Source organism: Rhinolophus ferrumequinum, chromosome 16, assembly GCF_004115265.2.
Source record: "Rhinolophus ferrumequinum isolate MPI-CBG mRhiFer1 chromosome 16, mRhiFer1_v1.p, whole genome shotgun sequence".
Classification (NCBI taxonomy): Eukaryota; Metazoa; Chordata; class Mammalia; order Chiroptera; family Rhinolophidae; genus Rhinolophus; species Rhinolophus ferrumequinum.
In genome coordinates, this window is record NC_046299.1 from 26,976,164 (window position 1) to 26,990,035 (window position 13,872).

At 39.5% G+C, this 13,872-nt stretch overlaps 1 protein-coding gene across 1 annotated transcript in view; it reads left to right on the plus strand.

Moving 5' to 3' along the window:
- The first annotated feature begins 1,780 nt into the window (after window positions 1-1,780).
- The window catches only part of TM9SF3 (transmembrane 9 superfamily member 3), a 59,050-nt gene continuing 46,958 nt past the window's right edge, over window positions 1,781-13,872 (plus strand). The window contains exons 1-2 of the mRNA XM_033130652.1: window positions 1,781-2,089; window positions 11,213-11,408. Coding sequence (XP_032986543.1) covers window positions 1,994-2,089; window positions 11,213-11,408 — 292 coding nt within the window. The 5' untranslated portion in view covers window positions 1,781-1,993. The remainder of the gene's footprint in view (window positions 2,090-11,212; window positions 11,409-13,872) is intronic.

Sequence of the window (13,872 nt, forward strand, 5' to 3'; positions counted from 1 at the left end):
ATATTGGAGATGCTCAATTACCTGAGGGCATCATGCAAGGTTTCCTTGAAGAGGTGACAATTCAGTTAGAGCCGGCGGGATACTATATAACGGTTGTCTATTTATTTGCATTTTAGGCAAGGGGAACATCAAGAGCAAAGGCACAAAGGTGTAAAAGGATATGGTATATGTGTGAAATATAGAGCATAGAGATCAATGGGATGTAAAGTTGGGAGATAAACTGGGACCTGATTGTGCAGGTGCAGGGTAACATGACTGTCCTTTAGCAAGGAATTGCTTTTCTGATAACATGTAGCACCTGCTCATTGTGAAAAAACATCCAAATATTTAGAGATATGTACAAAGTAGAAAGTTAACCACTGTTAATGGCTAAATCATAATCTTTCAGATTGTTTTCAATGCGTAAACTAATATACTACCCTTTAAAATGGAATTATACTCAATTTTTCAACTTTTTAATTTAAAAGTATCTCTCGGATGTCATTCCGTGCCAGTAGAGACAGCGCTATTTCATTTTTTAAAATGGCTGTATGGATGGTAGTCCATTAGTAGTAAGAAAAACGGATTCTGGAGCCAGAGTGCTTGGTTTTGGTCTTTGAGGAAGCCACTTACTTAACCTCTCTGTGCTTCAGTTATATCTGTAAAATGAATATGCTAATAGTGCCTGTTGCATAAGGTTTTTGTGAGGATTAGAGTCAATACATGTTAAAGATTCAAGATAGTGCCTGACAGGTGAAAATCTCAGCTATGATTCCATGATTTACTTAAATATTCACGGAGTGTTTTGAGCAAGAGAGTGCTACCACCAGGTTTCTTTTTAGAAAAGATCATTCTGGCACCTGTTGGGGAGAATAAACAGGGAGGGAAGATTGGTGGCAGAGATCCTGTTAGTAGACTGTTGCAATATATAGCGAGATGGAGATTGATGAGCTCTTTCTGGCAGAGTTGAAAGAGGAAAAAAACTCTGGAGCCATTTCTAAGAGACCCATTGCTGGAACGGTTGACTGCTGATGGCTGAGAGATGCGAACAATCCGACTACAAGTTCCAGATTTTTGGCTTAGAGGGCGGTGTAGATGGTGGTGCTGTATTCACATATTTATTTGACAGATATTTTTTGAGTTCCTACTATGAGCCTGGCACTGTACTAGGCACAGAAAAGATGGCAGTGAACAGGATCTCTCCTTAGGAGAGGAGCTTAGATTCCAGGAGGTGTTTATGTCTGTGGATAGGAGACCAACAAATAATAAGTAAACAAATAAATGAACAAGAATTTCAATAAGATTGAATACTAGAGGTCCAAGAGTCGGTTACACTTATCCAACTCTGTACAAGTGTCAATCTCCCATAATGATTATTATATGATCTCGTGATTCACTCACAACCATGGACGAGTGCCTGGGAAGGGTTATTTTATCTGATCCCTTAAGCTCGAACGGTGGCAGGTCAGACCCCATTTCACAGCCTAGGAAATTGAGGCCAGAAAAAGTTAAGCGTTTTGGCCAAGGTCACAACTCCTAGAGCCTGGACGTGGCCCGGAGGCGGCTTCCACGTTCGGCTAAGTCACCCACGTTGTGGCGGAGGCCACGTCTGCCGGGACCCAGGGGCAGCAGGCCCCGCGCGCTGGGCGATCAGTCCGCGCGCCCGCGGCCCAAGCGGGGCCCTTCGCAGCAGTGGGCTCATGCGTCCCGCGCAGGGCTACCCGAGGCAGTTGCGGCCCCGCGTCGCAAGGCACTTCCGGCGTGTGCCGGGGTGGCCGGATGACGTGGCTGAGTCAGAGGAAGAGGCAGAGGAGGCGCGGGGGGGCGGGGTAGGCCCGGGAGCGGGCGGTGACGGCGGCGGCGCAAAGGAGCCAGCGGCTGGGCCCGGGCCCCGTGCGTCTGTCCGTGCCCGGTGGATGCGAATCGGCTGCGGCGGCGGCGGCGGCGGCGGAGGAGGAGGAGGAGGAGGAGGAGGAGTCGGTGGGCGGGCGCCGGGCCGGTGGGAGCGCGGAGGATGAGGCCGCTGCCGGGCGCTCCCGGCGTGGCGGCGGCCGCCGCGCTGTTGCTGCTACTGCTGCCCCGGGCCCGGGCGGACGAGCACGAGCACACGGTGAGAGGAGTCCCCGGCTGGCGCTACCTTCCCGGGCCCGCTCCCCCGCTCGCCGCCCCAGCAGGCCTGCTGCGGCCTGGAAAGCACGGCGGCCGGGTTGAGCCCCGTGGCCGTCCGAGGGCGCCTTCCGGTTGGGCCTGGCGGAGCAGGAACCCCAGGAGCTGGGAGGAGGCATTTCCGTGCGCTCCCGGGACAGGACTCCGTACCCTGAGTGCGTGGGCCTCCTTCCCTCACCCCGACCTGAGTGGCGCCCCACCCCGAGGTCTTGGGGCTTCGGGGGTCGGGGAAAGAGCGTGGTGAGGGTTGGGGCTCAGTTTCCGCGGGGGTGGCCCAGGCTGTTTCCCGGCCCAGGCTCGGGGCTAGTGCCCCCAGGGAAGGGAGCTGCGCCCTGGCTACTGGGGGCTACGACACAGCGGAAGATGGATGCCTCACGATTACCCGTCACACATCAACCAGGAAATATCCACCCCTTTATGGTCCTCCCCGGCCTTTATTTTCCTATCCTGCCCAAGCCGGATTAAAACCCTGGCGTGGGGACAGCTTTATAAACTTAGGGTGAAGAGCAGTTTACACGTGTACGTGCGCTCAACCTACAGGCACTCAGTTCCGAGGCCTTTCTTGTAACTTCGTCCTCACCCTGCCCAGCCCTTCGATGAGGCTCCCATCCCAGTCGTCTAACCTGGGTAACTTCTGATTATAAGGGGTCTTGAGTTTCCACTCTTCTATCTAGTCCGCTGGGAACAGTACCTTTTGCATTTACCCTCAAGTTCATTGGCTGTTGTTGGCCTGGATGTTAAGGACTCTTGCAGTGGCATGGCTGTAACTCGAATGTTTACAGAATGGTAGGTGTGAGCAAGGCAGGAAAGTCATGTAAATTGAGAGGTTGCTTGACGAGTAATTGTGTTTAATACCATAACCCGTTGATATGATTTTGCCTGAGAGGTTGTGTGTGTATTAAATCTGAAAGTTTTGAAGGAATCTTCTGTCATTCCTGTAAGTGAGGAAATGAAGCAATCGTCCTTATTTATTCAGTGCACTCTACTTTAGGTTTTATTTGTAATTAACCAGACGACTTTACTCCCTGGGTTAGCTGAACTCTTTATTTTAGCTAATAAAAGCTCTAAATTTCTGGCTATTTTACATTTCATCACAGCCAGAAACTTCTTACCTGTGTATTTTTTTAGAGACAAATCCCACATCAGAGACTTTTTTTGACCTCTATTTGTGACTTTTCACCTTAAGATAATTTTGTTCACAGGTTAAACAGTTAAAAACAATTTCCTGTTGTTCTGTCAGGTAACTTGTCTCAGAGTGTAACAACTGTTCAATTTCAGTGAGCATCCTTAGTCAGTGGTATGGTTACTAATTTTTTTCCAATTTTTTGAACACTTAGGAAAGTTAAGTGTAAAGCAGAACTCTCTCTTAACTACAGTTGTACCGTAGAAGCATATAAGCTTAAGAGTAGTATACTTTTTTATCTTGTGTTTTATATAAACTGCTATAAAAAGGGAAACCTGTTAATCAAAATTTCACCAATTGGAGGTATATAAAAAGGCCTTAGTTTAATTTACATATTAAAAATGTAAATACCAGTTTCATTGAAATTTTATTGCCAGGAACACTTTCATTTTTATATCAGTAATTGCATATAAAATATTTGATTAAAGTTTTGAGAGACTATAATATGTATAAAATAATTGCTGGATGCAAAATTTAGAATCCATTTCATTCATGTATACATTGAACGGCTCTCACTTGGTTACCTATTATTAATACCTAGTTACCTATTATTAAAAAAGCAAAAATGTTATAGGAAGGATAGTGTTAAGATATGTGTAAAATTTAAATAAGTGTCATTCATATGTGTTTTTGTCTATCAGCCAAAATATTTTACTTCTTCCAAGTTTCTTGAAAATTTTCTGATATTTCACCCTAGCCATTCATCCTAGCCAGGTAACAGTACTGAAAAGGCTATGGTCAAGTGAATTTTTTTTCATACCAAGAAATCAGAAGTAGCCAGTCTAGAGAGAATGATACTAAAGAAAGAAAAAAATTGCGAAGGGAAGGTTGCTGAGTATATGTTTAATAATACTTGTGGAATTGAATTATTGATTAAAAAACAATTTTCAAAAGTTTAAGTTTACCCATTAATTTTCTGTGAAGACAGTTTCCAGATAGAAATAATAACTAAAAGGGTTTTTGGAGCAACATGTTTGAGGCACTAAGTACTTTACATATATTGATTCATATTTTAAACATACTAATAACATGGTGAGGTGGGTGATATTATGCCCTTTTATAGATGAGGAAACTGATGCCAGAGAGATGAAGTCGCTTGCCGAGGCCATACAGCCAGTGAGGGTAGAGGTAGAATTTGAACTCAGGCAATCTGAATTAATAGTCTTCTACACTCTGGTAAGATATGCTTCTACAGCCCTTTATGCTGAAAATAGGACAGTAAAACACTTGGTATTACATAGAGTAATTCTCTGTACTGAGACTATTTTGAAGTGCTTAAAGAAATGTTTGGGTAAGTCTAGCTCCATCGTGGGTTGTTGCTGAGAAAATGTTTGGGTTAACATTAAGGAGGGATAGGGCCCACTGAATGGGCATGTGACATGTGCAGGCACAGGATATGTGCAGGGACGGAAGGACTGCTTCATGGAATGCTCTGCCGTCACCATCTTGAAATTCTTAATAATTTTGAGCAAGAAATTCTGCATTTTTATTTTGTGCTGGGCGCCACAAATTATGTAGCTGGTTCTCAGAAGAAAAGTCTATTATGCTGTTCCACAAAGCCCCTTATTTCTCTTTACCTACTGCTTTAGGATTCAGCTTACCATTTGACTCATAAGATATTTTTATATACTTATTTATCCAAAGCTCTTTAATATTCTCAGAAGAATAATGAGAAGAAAATGTGCTGTTGATTGTGTGTGTGTGTGTGTGTGTGTGCGTGTGTATATATCTAGAATATACAAAGGATGTAAGTAGTTCTGTGTGTGTTCCTTTCAATTTTTTTAAAGTTCCATCATATGTGAATTACAGCGCATTGTTAGAAATAAAAATTAAAGAACGCTTTCAGAAAAGACAGGCTCTTACTATGTGATTGAAGGGTCATGAAAAGGACTTTTTAGAGTGAATGGAAGACATATTGGGTGTGGTTTATGCTTATATGGTTTTCTGAAACTCGGAGCACTTGGGAGCATCTGGAGTTAGATTACTGTGTCTCCTAAGGTTCCAAAGGACTCCATTAAAAAAATTTCAAATTGAGAATCATAGGAAAGACTTGGGACCATTGAATCCTTATTTTCCTGAAGGCCTGAAGAGGCCCAGAGACTGGCCCAAGGCCACAGAAAGACTCTGAGCTTTCTAATCTCTAGTCCTTGCTTTTTCTACCTGTTTTGTACATGTAATTTCCACAGTAATGCCATGTTAAGATGTCAGCACCAAAAAAAACCCAAAAACACAAACACAATAATCAAGGGCATAGGAATCTTAAAGCATTTTATGGTTTGCACTGTAGCCTTGAATTTTTATGGGTTCTATTTCCTCACGATCACAAGGTTGGTTTTTTTGTTTTGTTTGTTTTTGTCTGTTACATATCCAGGCTCTGTGCTTGGCACAAAAAGTGGCATTTAATTAGTGCTTGTTGAGTGACTTGAGTAATTAGGGAACTACTAGGGACAAGAATATGCAGTGTTGGAAGCATGAAACCCTATTGCTTAAAGCACAGTGAACAAACCCAGACCATTGTTCACTTAAGATACATAAAATTGGGGGTGGCTGTTGTGACTTAGGGGCCCTACCTGGGCTAAAATCCCATTTCTTTGTGGCCCATTGTACCTCTGGTAGATAATGTGGGAAGGACCTGATGTGGGGCTAGGATCGCCTGTTCTCGGCCTCTGCCATAGACAACTTACTGCACCACTGAGTCATTTCAGAAATGTTTTGTTTGCTTGACTTTGGCAAATGGCAGCCTTTTCTCTTTGTCTCTGTTGGGAGTATAGGAACTTTTAAGACGTGAAGAAAATTAAGACATTTATAAAGAGAATAAACTGTTTATTACAAGTATATTTGTGAGTGCTCTAATATAGATCTAATTTTAGGAAATGCCATAATTCGTTGTCCTATTTTCAGCTGTACTCTATGGTAGACTAAAAATTTATTTAGGTACAACGTTATTGGAGAGAGAGAGGGAGAGAGCAGTCATCTCAAGAGACTATCTAAAAATATACTTCTGATTCATTTGTATTAGAATTCTGATGTATGTGTTTTAAATAAATAATTAAAAGGCATTGGAATTATGATTCCTGAAACATTTTCAGAACTGGATTTTTGCTTTCTCAGATACGTATTTTAAAGCAAACACTCATCCCATGAAAATGATGTCATTTAGGTGCTTATTCTGAGCCCACAGTCCTTTGCCCATCTGTATAAATTCTGATTTCTTTATTCAGATTTTACATCAGTAACATTATCTCCTAAAGTGTTCTTTCTGAGAAAAATTAATTCATGATCTCTGTCAAGTAGGGAAACTTCTGTGTCTCCCTCTTTCCAGCACATAAACAGTATTTAAATGAGAGGCCCAACATTGGTGACTTCTTGAGTATAAAGGTCATTCCTTTAGAGATTAGAGCACAAGTAGCTTCCTAGGAAGCTTCTTTTTTTCTTTAGGGCAGATTAAAGGCTCAAATGGAAAAGTTGTTCAATATTCAGTACTGTCTTTAGTTGCTTTGTACAGCTACTGTTTTCTTGTTTCCTTGATTTAGTTTTTGCTCTTTAGTTAATGAAGCTGACTAGGGATTAGCAAAATGTAGCCTTAAAATTGTAAACTTGGTACTAGTAATTAGTTATGTGAACTTGGACAAATTACTTAACATATCTGTTCTTTGTTTTCATCTGTAAAATGGGGAAAATAATAGAACCTATCTTACAAGGTTTTGAGAGGATTAAATGTTCATGTAAATACCTTAGAACTATGTCTAGCACATGGTATGTGCTTATTAAATGTTAGCTAATGATACTATTTGAAAAAATGGTGAGATCATGCAAGTTAAGGATTGCCCTATAAAGGTTTTACCTGAGAATTAGAGGATTTGAGAAAGGAGGATATAAGTAGTTCTGAACAATAAGGAGAAATTGGCTAGGTGGAAAGGAGGGCATTACAGATTTGGGGGAATGGCATGAAAAACAAGGTGAAGCAGGAAAGGAAGGGAAGACAATATTATAGACCATTCTGGCTGGAGTGGACAGCTCAGCAGTTGAGTGTAACAGTGAAACTTCCGAGAGAGCGAGAAAATGAATGGAATGGTGAGATGAAGCAGGTAGTCTGAACTGGCCTTTTATGGCTACTTCCCAGGGAGGCCTCATGGAAGGAATTGCCATCATGCTCAGGGATCCTCTAATCCGCTGCTGTGCTTCCTTGACCTTTTCCCTCATGGTTTGGTTACACTCCACAGTAAGTTATAAAACTCCATCTTTCTTAGTGTCATTGGCCAACTCAGTTTTTCCAAGGAAAGTATTTAAAAAGCTTATAGGATCTCGTGGAAGGTTTGGAAATGAATTGGACTAGTCTTTCGGCCAAGGGTGGAGGGAAGAGCCTTACCTGTGGCTCTTCCAAGGTAAGAGGGGCGGCTTTCGCAGCAGCTTTAGAGAAAGGAAAGGTGGTTTTCTCTTTCAAAAGTTATATGAAGTCTTCCTTTGGTATTTTCTAATTTCAGGATACGTTAAGACACATTTTCTCTCTTGAAAAAGATCTCTTGTTTTGACCATGTTTTGGGAGTGCTTATTCTCAGGGACAATCAAAAACTTCAATGAAAAGTAAACATTTTAAGTTCATAATATCTGACCATGGTCTGCATAAGGAATAATGTAAAAGATAAGAAACATTTTTGCCTTAATATTCACCCTAACAACTGTGTGTGTGTGTGTGTGTATGTGTATGAATGTGTGTATATAATACACACACACACACACACACACACATTATGTATATTTTATAAATTACTACTCAATCCTCTTCCTGGAAGGAATTCTAGACTACAGAATGGTATACATTTTCTTGTAGTTTGCATCTGTCATAACAACTCTACTACCCTTACTAATAGGTTTCATGAATATTTAAAATGAGTGACTTTAGAATGTGTACTTTAATACACAGTGTGACCCTGAAATTATTTTAATCCTATGTTTCAGTTTGTATGAAATAAATGAATGCCTATTTTAGCAAGTACGAGTATATATGTTCAATTTTTTTGTCTTTTTAAAGGAATATGAGTGTTAGGATTTTAGAGAAAGTGTTTTGTGCTTATTTTCATGAGTTATATTTAAACATTTCTGTAGTCTCTCTCTCTCTGCAGGATTAATGGCAAGGTCATCATTAATAGGTCCTGTCATTCAGCATTCTAATCTGAAATAGATGTATTTTGTTACCTCCCCTTTCTTATTTCTCTAAAAGGATAGATACTATTGCAGTCACTGCACATGTTTGTAAACATATTTCAAACTTCTTTTGCTAAATTGCTAGTAATGAACTTTATATATCAGCATTTATTCAGTGTTTTTCCATCATTTATTAAATACTTTTGAATACATTGTTATGCAGAGAGCTTTTTGCCTATTGAACAGATTTCAGTTCTAACACCAACTTGGTCAGTTGTTGTTTTAGAGCACTGTTTTGAGAATTCTTACCTTTTTTTTTTTTCCTCCCCTGCCCGCCCCCCCCCCACTCCAGTTCAAGCCGTTGTTTCTCAGTCTAGTTGTGTAGGATACAGCTCCCTGGCCCATGCTGGTATTATGAGCCTTGCGCTCCCCTGGATGAGGCAGTCGGTCGCCGGCCACCAGCCAGCCGCTCACGGCAGTTCACAGCAGCTTATGCCGGCCGCTCAAAACAGCCCAGCTCCAGGGAGAGCTGTTGTTCTCAATCTCGTGTAGAGGGTGCAGCTCAGTGGCCCATGTGGGAGTCGACCTGGCAACCTTGGTGTTAGGAGCACAGCGCTCCAACCACCTGAGCCACCTGGCCACCCCATTGAGAATTTTTACATTATAGCCATATTATATTTATATCTATGTTTAGCAGATAAGATTACCTTGATTGATTAGTGCTTTGTGACCATGAGCATTGGATGGAAAAGTGCTGTCATACATATACTGGGGGTGCCAAAAAAAGGTATACAAGTGGACACTTTGGTCAACGTTGCTCAAGCAGTAGTTCACCATAATCAGAAGTGTCTGGACGCTGATGGTAACCACTTTGAGCACCTCTTATAATTGCGGAAGTCAAATGTGACTTGTATTCATCTTTTGTTATCCGGGTATATTGAGTATTACAATTTAATAGTTTTTTCCTTTCTTAAAATGTGTATACATGTTTTTGGCACCCTCTGTATTTGTCATCTGAATGGGGATGTATGGATACATCAGACTTTTGATTCATTCCTTCACACATGAAGATTATCTACAATTGTTTTCATGAATTCACTTGAAACAGCTTATGATTTTCTATATTGTTATTCATCCTGACCCTTCTCTGCCAAGCAGAATTAATCATTCCTTTAAGTTGCTACGATAGCCATTTATTTCCTTAATTATAACACTTATTTCTTCAGTGTTAATCATTTACTTGTCTGGCTTCTCTCTATGGATCGTGAACTTCTTAAAGGGAAGGACAGTATTTAATTTATCTGTATATGCTTGACACCTAACACTGTGCTTGCTACATGTCTCATGTAGTCAAAAAGTGCGATAATTTATTGCCTTGATGACCTTGATGATGACTTATGTGAACAATAAGACATTATGTTTGAAGATGAGGTGATTACATCTAAGTCCTAGGATGGTGGTAGTGTGAATCAAGGCAGAGGCAGATGCTTTGGATAAAGTAGACAAGGCAATGTTTTGTGGAATGCAGAGGGACTTGGGGTTTGAACTCCATGTCTCGGAGAATGGTGGCACCATTAGAAAAACAAAGTTTGGGGGCAGGATTTGGGTGGGATGAGTTTGGTTTTGGAGATGTTGGATTTTGATTGAAAATGTTTGTTTATAGTTTTAGGTGGAGGACTGGAGCTAAGGATTTGGTAGTTGGGCTAGTTGGATAGCTTCCTGTGTTATATGATCCATTGCACCCTCCTTCATTATAATTGTTTATCCAATCTCCATTTTTCCCTTTAAGCACTGGGCAAGGAACACACCTTGTTCCAAGCTATACCCTCAGTTACACAGTTATTGTTTGGCACATTGTAGACACTCAGTACATAATTGCTTAGTGATTTGACTTTTGCACTATTAGTTGACTTAAATTGTATCCTATGTTGTCTTTATATTGCTAATTAGGGTTACTAGTTTTTAAATTACTTGGGTAAATCTTGAGGAGATCTTAGAAATCTTTGGCAGATCCCCCAACTGGACCCTGGAAAGGTGAAGTCACCTACCAAAATTTGTTGGACCACACTCCAGATTTAGCTACATAGAGTATTCACTGATGGGTAGAGCCATAGCTTTTTATTCAAAGAAATACCCATAGTACATTACATGTCTTTCAGTTTGAGGAAGGGGAGTATAGAATGATGGCCTGAATGAACTATGGAGATTTCACAGTATGGCTTTCTCTTCCTCTTGTTTAGTCATTTCTCTCCTCTCTAGTTCTGTGACCAATGAAAGGAGATGCAATTTTATTTGTGCTAGCTGGCAACATTAGATTTTTGGAATTTCTAATGATTAACATGAGGTTTGGATAAGTCGTTAATTTTGTTTCCTCCTTCCTGGTCACGTTAGCATGGTGAATCATGTTGGTTCTGGGTTTACCATTATTTGCTAATATAAGTGATCGTTATAAGCATACTTTTGTGAGCTATAGGACTTTGTTTAAACAATACCTTCTGTAAAACAAAGTTTGGAAAAGGTGGATCTGCCTGAGAACACAATCAAAGAATATAATTTTAAAATTTACCGAGTTTCATTTTTAAGGTGTGGACATTGATCATCAGATTAAAATAAACTTTCAGTATTTTATTTTATAGCTTCCCAAACAGGGATAGTACACTTTTGTTTAGAAAAAAATAACTATTCCCTTAATTTGCATTAGATTTTTAAAAAACCTCTTATTTGCTTTTTTTGTTTCAGTATCAAGATAAGGAGGAAGTTGTCTTATGGATGAATACTGTTGGGCCCTACCATAATCGCCAAGAGACATATAAATACTTTTCACTTCCGTTCTGTGTGGGGTCAAAAAAAAGTATTAGTCATTACCATGAAACTCTGGGAGAAGCACTGCAAGGAGTTGAATTGGAATTTAGTGGTCTGGATATTAAATTCAAAGGTAAGTAAACCTTAATAGTCCTTATAATACAACTTAGGTTTTGGACAGTGTTTCTCAACTTTGGCACTATTAACACTGGGGCCGGATAGTTCTTTTTCTGTGGGGCTGTCCTGTACATTATAGACGGGTCAGCAGAGCCCCTGCCTTCTACCCATAGGATGCAAGTAGCACTCCAGTTGTGACAACTAGAAAAATCTTCAGATGTTGCTATTTGCCCTTGGTTGAGAACAACTGCTCTAGACTCTAAGAAATGTTTTAATCTATAACAAGTGTATTGCATTTAGAAAAGTATGTTAGTAACTAACAAATATTTATTTGGAATATTTATAAAATAATAAATAATTGTTGATAAAATTATATTTCTCTAGCATACTTCTTTCTGAAAAGTGTTTTCTAGTAAACCCTCTAGTGAGTGGACATATGTGATTGGGAAGGCTTTCACAGATTCATAATGGTGTAATTGCTGAAGTGCAGGGATGTAGTGGGGTATATGGATACTTAAAATTTTTGTGTAAATCCTCAATTTCAGACTTGAACCATTGGCTTCGAATGTATTTATCAGTGTTGTATTAGTTTACTCTCTCAATATTTGTAGGACAGTGTGGTTTTAAATTTTAAGTCAAAGACTTGTTAAAATTGGAAAAAATCCTCCTTATCTTTATTATTTAGGTGTTTGTTTTATCAGGTACTCTGAGTGTGTTCATATTTTGTATTTTCCTCTGTTAAGTTTGTTAGAGAATGTATTTTCTGCATAGACATTTTAAATCTGGTAAGCAGAAGCTTGAATAATTGAATTTTTGCAGGATCTTTGATTAGGTGTCTTGATTTTTGAATAGAGCATGGATCTTGTAATCAGGAGCTTTGAATTTTAATCCTATATCTTTTACTGTATTGGTTTTAGTAAAGTTGTTTACTCCAATTTTGACTTCATTGTCTACATGTGTAAAATGAATAGTAACTGACTTTTTTTTTTTTTTTAGCACTTTTAGGTGGTGGATGTGAAATGACATTTTAAAGATAATATTTAACTTCAATTTAAGTGTTGTTCTTGTTTTCAGAATATTTTTTGTTGTTGAAAATAGACATACTTGCTTTCCTTTTTTCCCCATTATATTCCTTGGGGCTTAATTATAAAATTAAGTTGTAGATTTAAACCACAGTGGCCTGGCCTATAACTTTATGAATTATTGTAAACATGCGCTGAGGCTTGTGTTTCAATTTAATCAAATAACTTAAATATTTGATTACAAATAAGGAGAAGACTAGAATGTGTGATCTTTGAGAAACTCAGTACTACGTCTGTTCACATACTTTCTCCCTTTCCATATTTGGTGCACATTTTTAGCTTATTAAAAAGAATCAGAGAAAGAAAACAGGCAGAAACCCTGAGTCTTACTTTGCTACTATGGACAGATTTCATCACTTTTTGAAATCCTCACTTGTATTTACTAAAGAAGAGTACTCATTCAGCTGTTTTAACCGTTCTTCTTTATTAGTTCCTTGAGGCTGAGATGGAAAGATTGTTTAGATAGAGGGTGACAGTTTTCAGGGGTTATCAAAATGAGATTTCTTTTCCTTTTAGACTAAGCTCCTTCAGATTAAAAGAACAAGAACTGGCCAGGTATTATTCCCCAAAAGCTGGCAGTTCCTTGGAGTCTTGTCAACTCTGTACTTCTTGTCAACTCTACTTCCAGCATGGATATGCTAAGGGAGCTGATAAAATTAAGTGGTCCAGGTGAAATAGAAAATGCTGATTAGATTCCTCTTTCCACTGTAGCGCCTTGCTTACCCTGTTCAAAGATAAAATTGCTTATTCTTCGAAAAGTGTTTTACGAGGTTTCCTGGTTGTTATTTATAGTGTAGAATTTTAAAGGTTGGATGCACCTTAGAGATTGTCTCCTCTGATTTCCTCTTAGGTAGGAGGCGCAGAGGAGATACATCTCAGCATACCAATAATGTCTTGGAAATTCGAACGTTCTCCCCCTGTGTGAACTGTAGAAATACTTACATTGTTTATCTTTTTTCCCTCAAGTATTGGATTTTTAAATGTTCTTCTGTAAGCATATTCCAATAAGAACTTTTGGAAATACTGTGAAGCTAGAAACCACACACACACACACAACATATGTACACACATATATGTGTACACATACTTTTTTTTTTTAACCTAGTAGATTCTGTCGAGCTAAGTGAATTGGTGGTATTTCATAAAATTATGGTCACTCAATAGAACATTTTAGGGAACTGATAGTTCTGAAGTCTAATGTAGGATGCCTCTCACTTAAGAATTTTATGTACCACTTGTTTTTTTCCTTCCTAATAGTCTTATAAACTACCACTAGACAAAATGCTAAATTGACACCATTTAGAGAAAATTGAGAAGGGCAGGCTTGAACCAGGCCTCAATTCATTACCCTGTAAACTTAAAGGGTACCTCTCAGATCCTTGCCATTGTGCAGTGGAG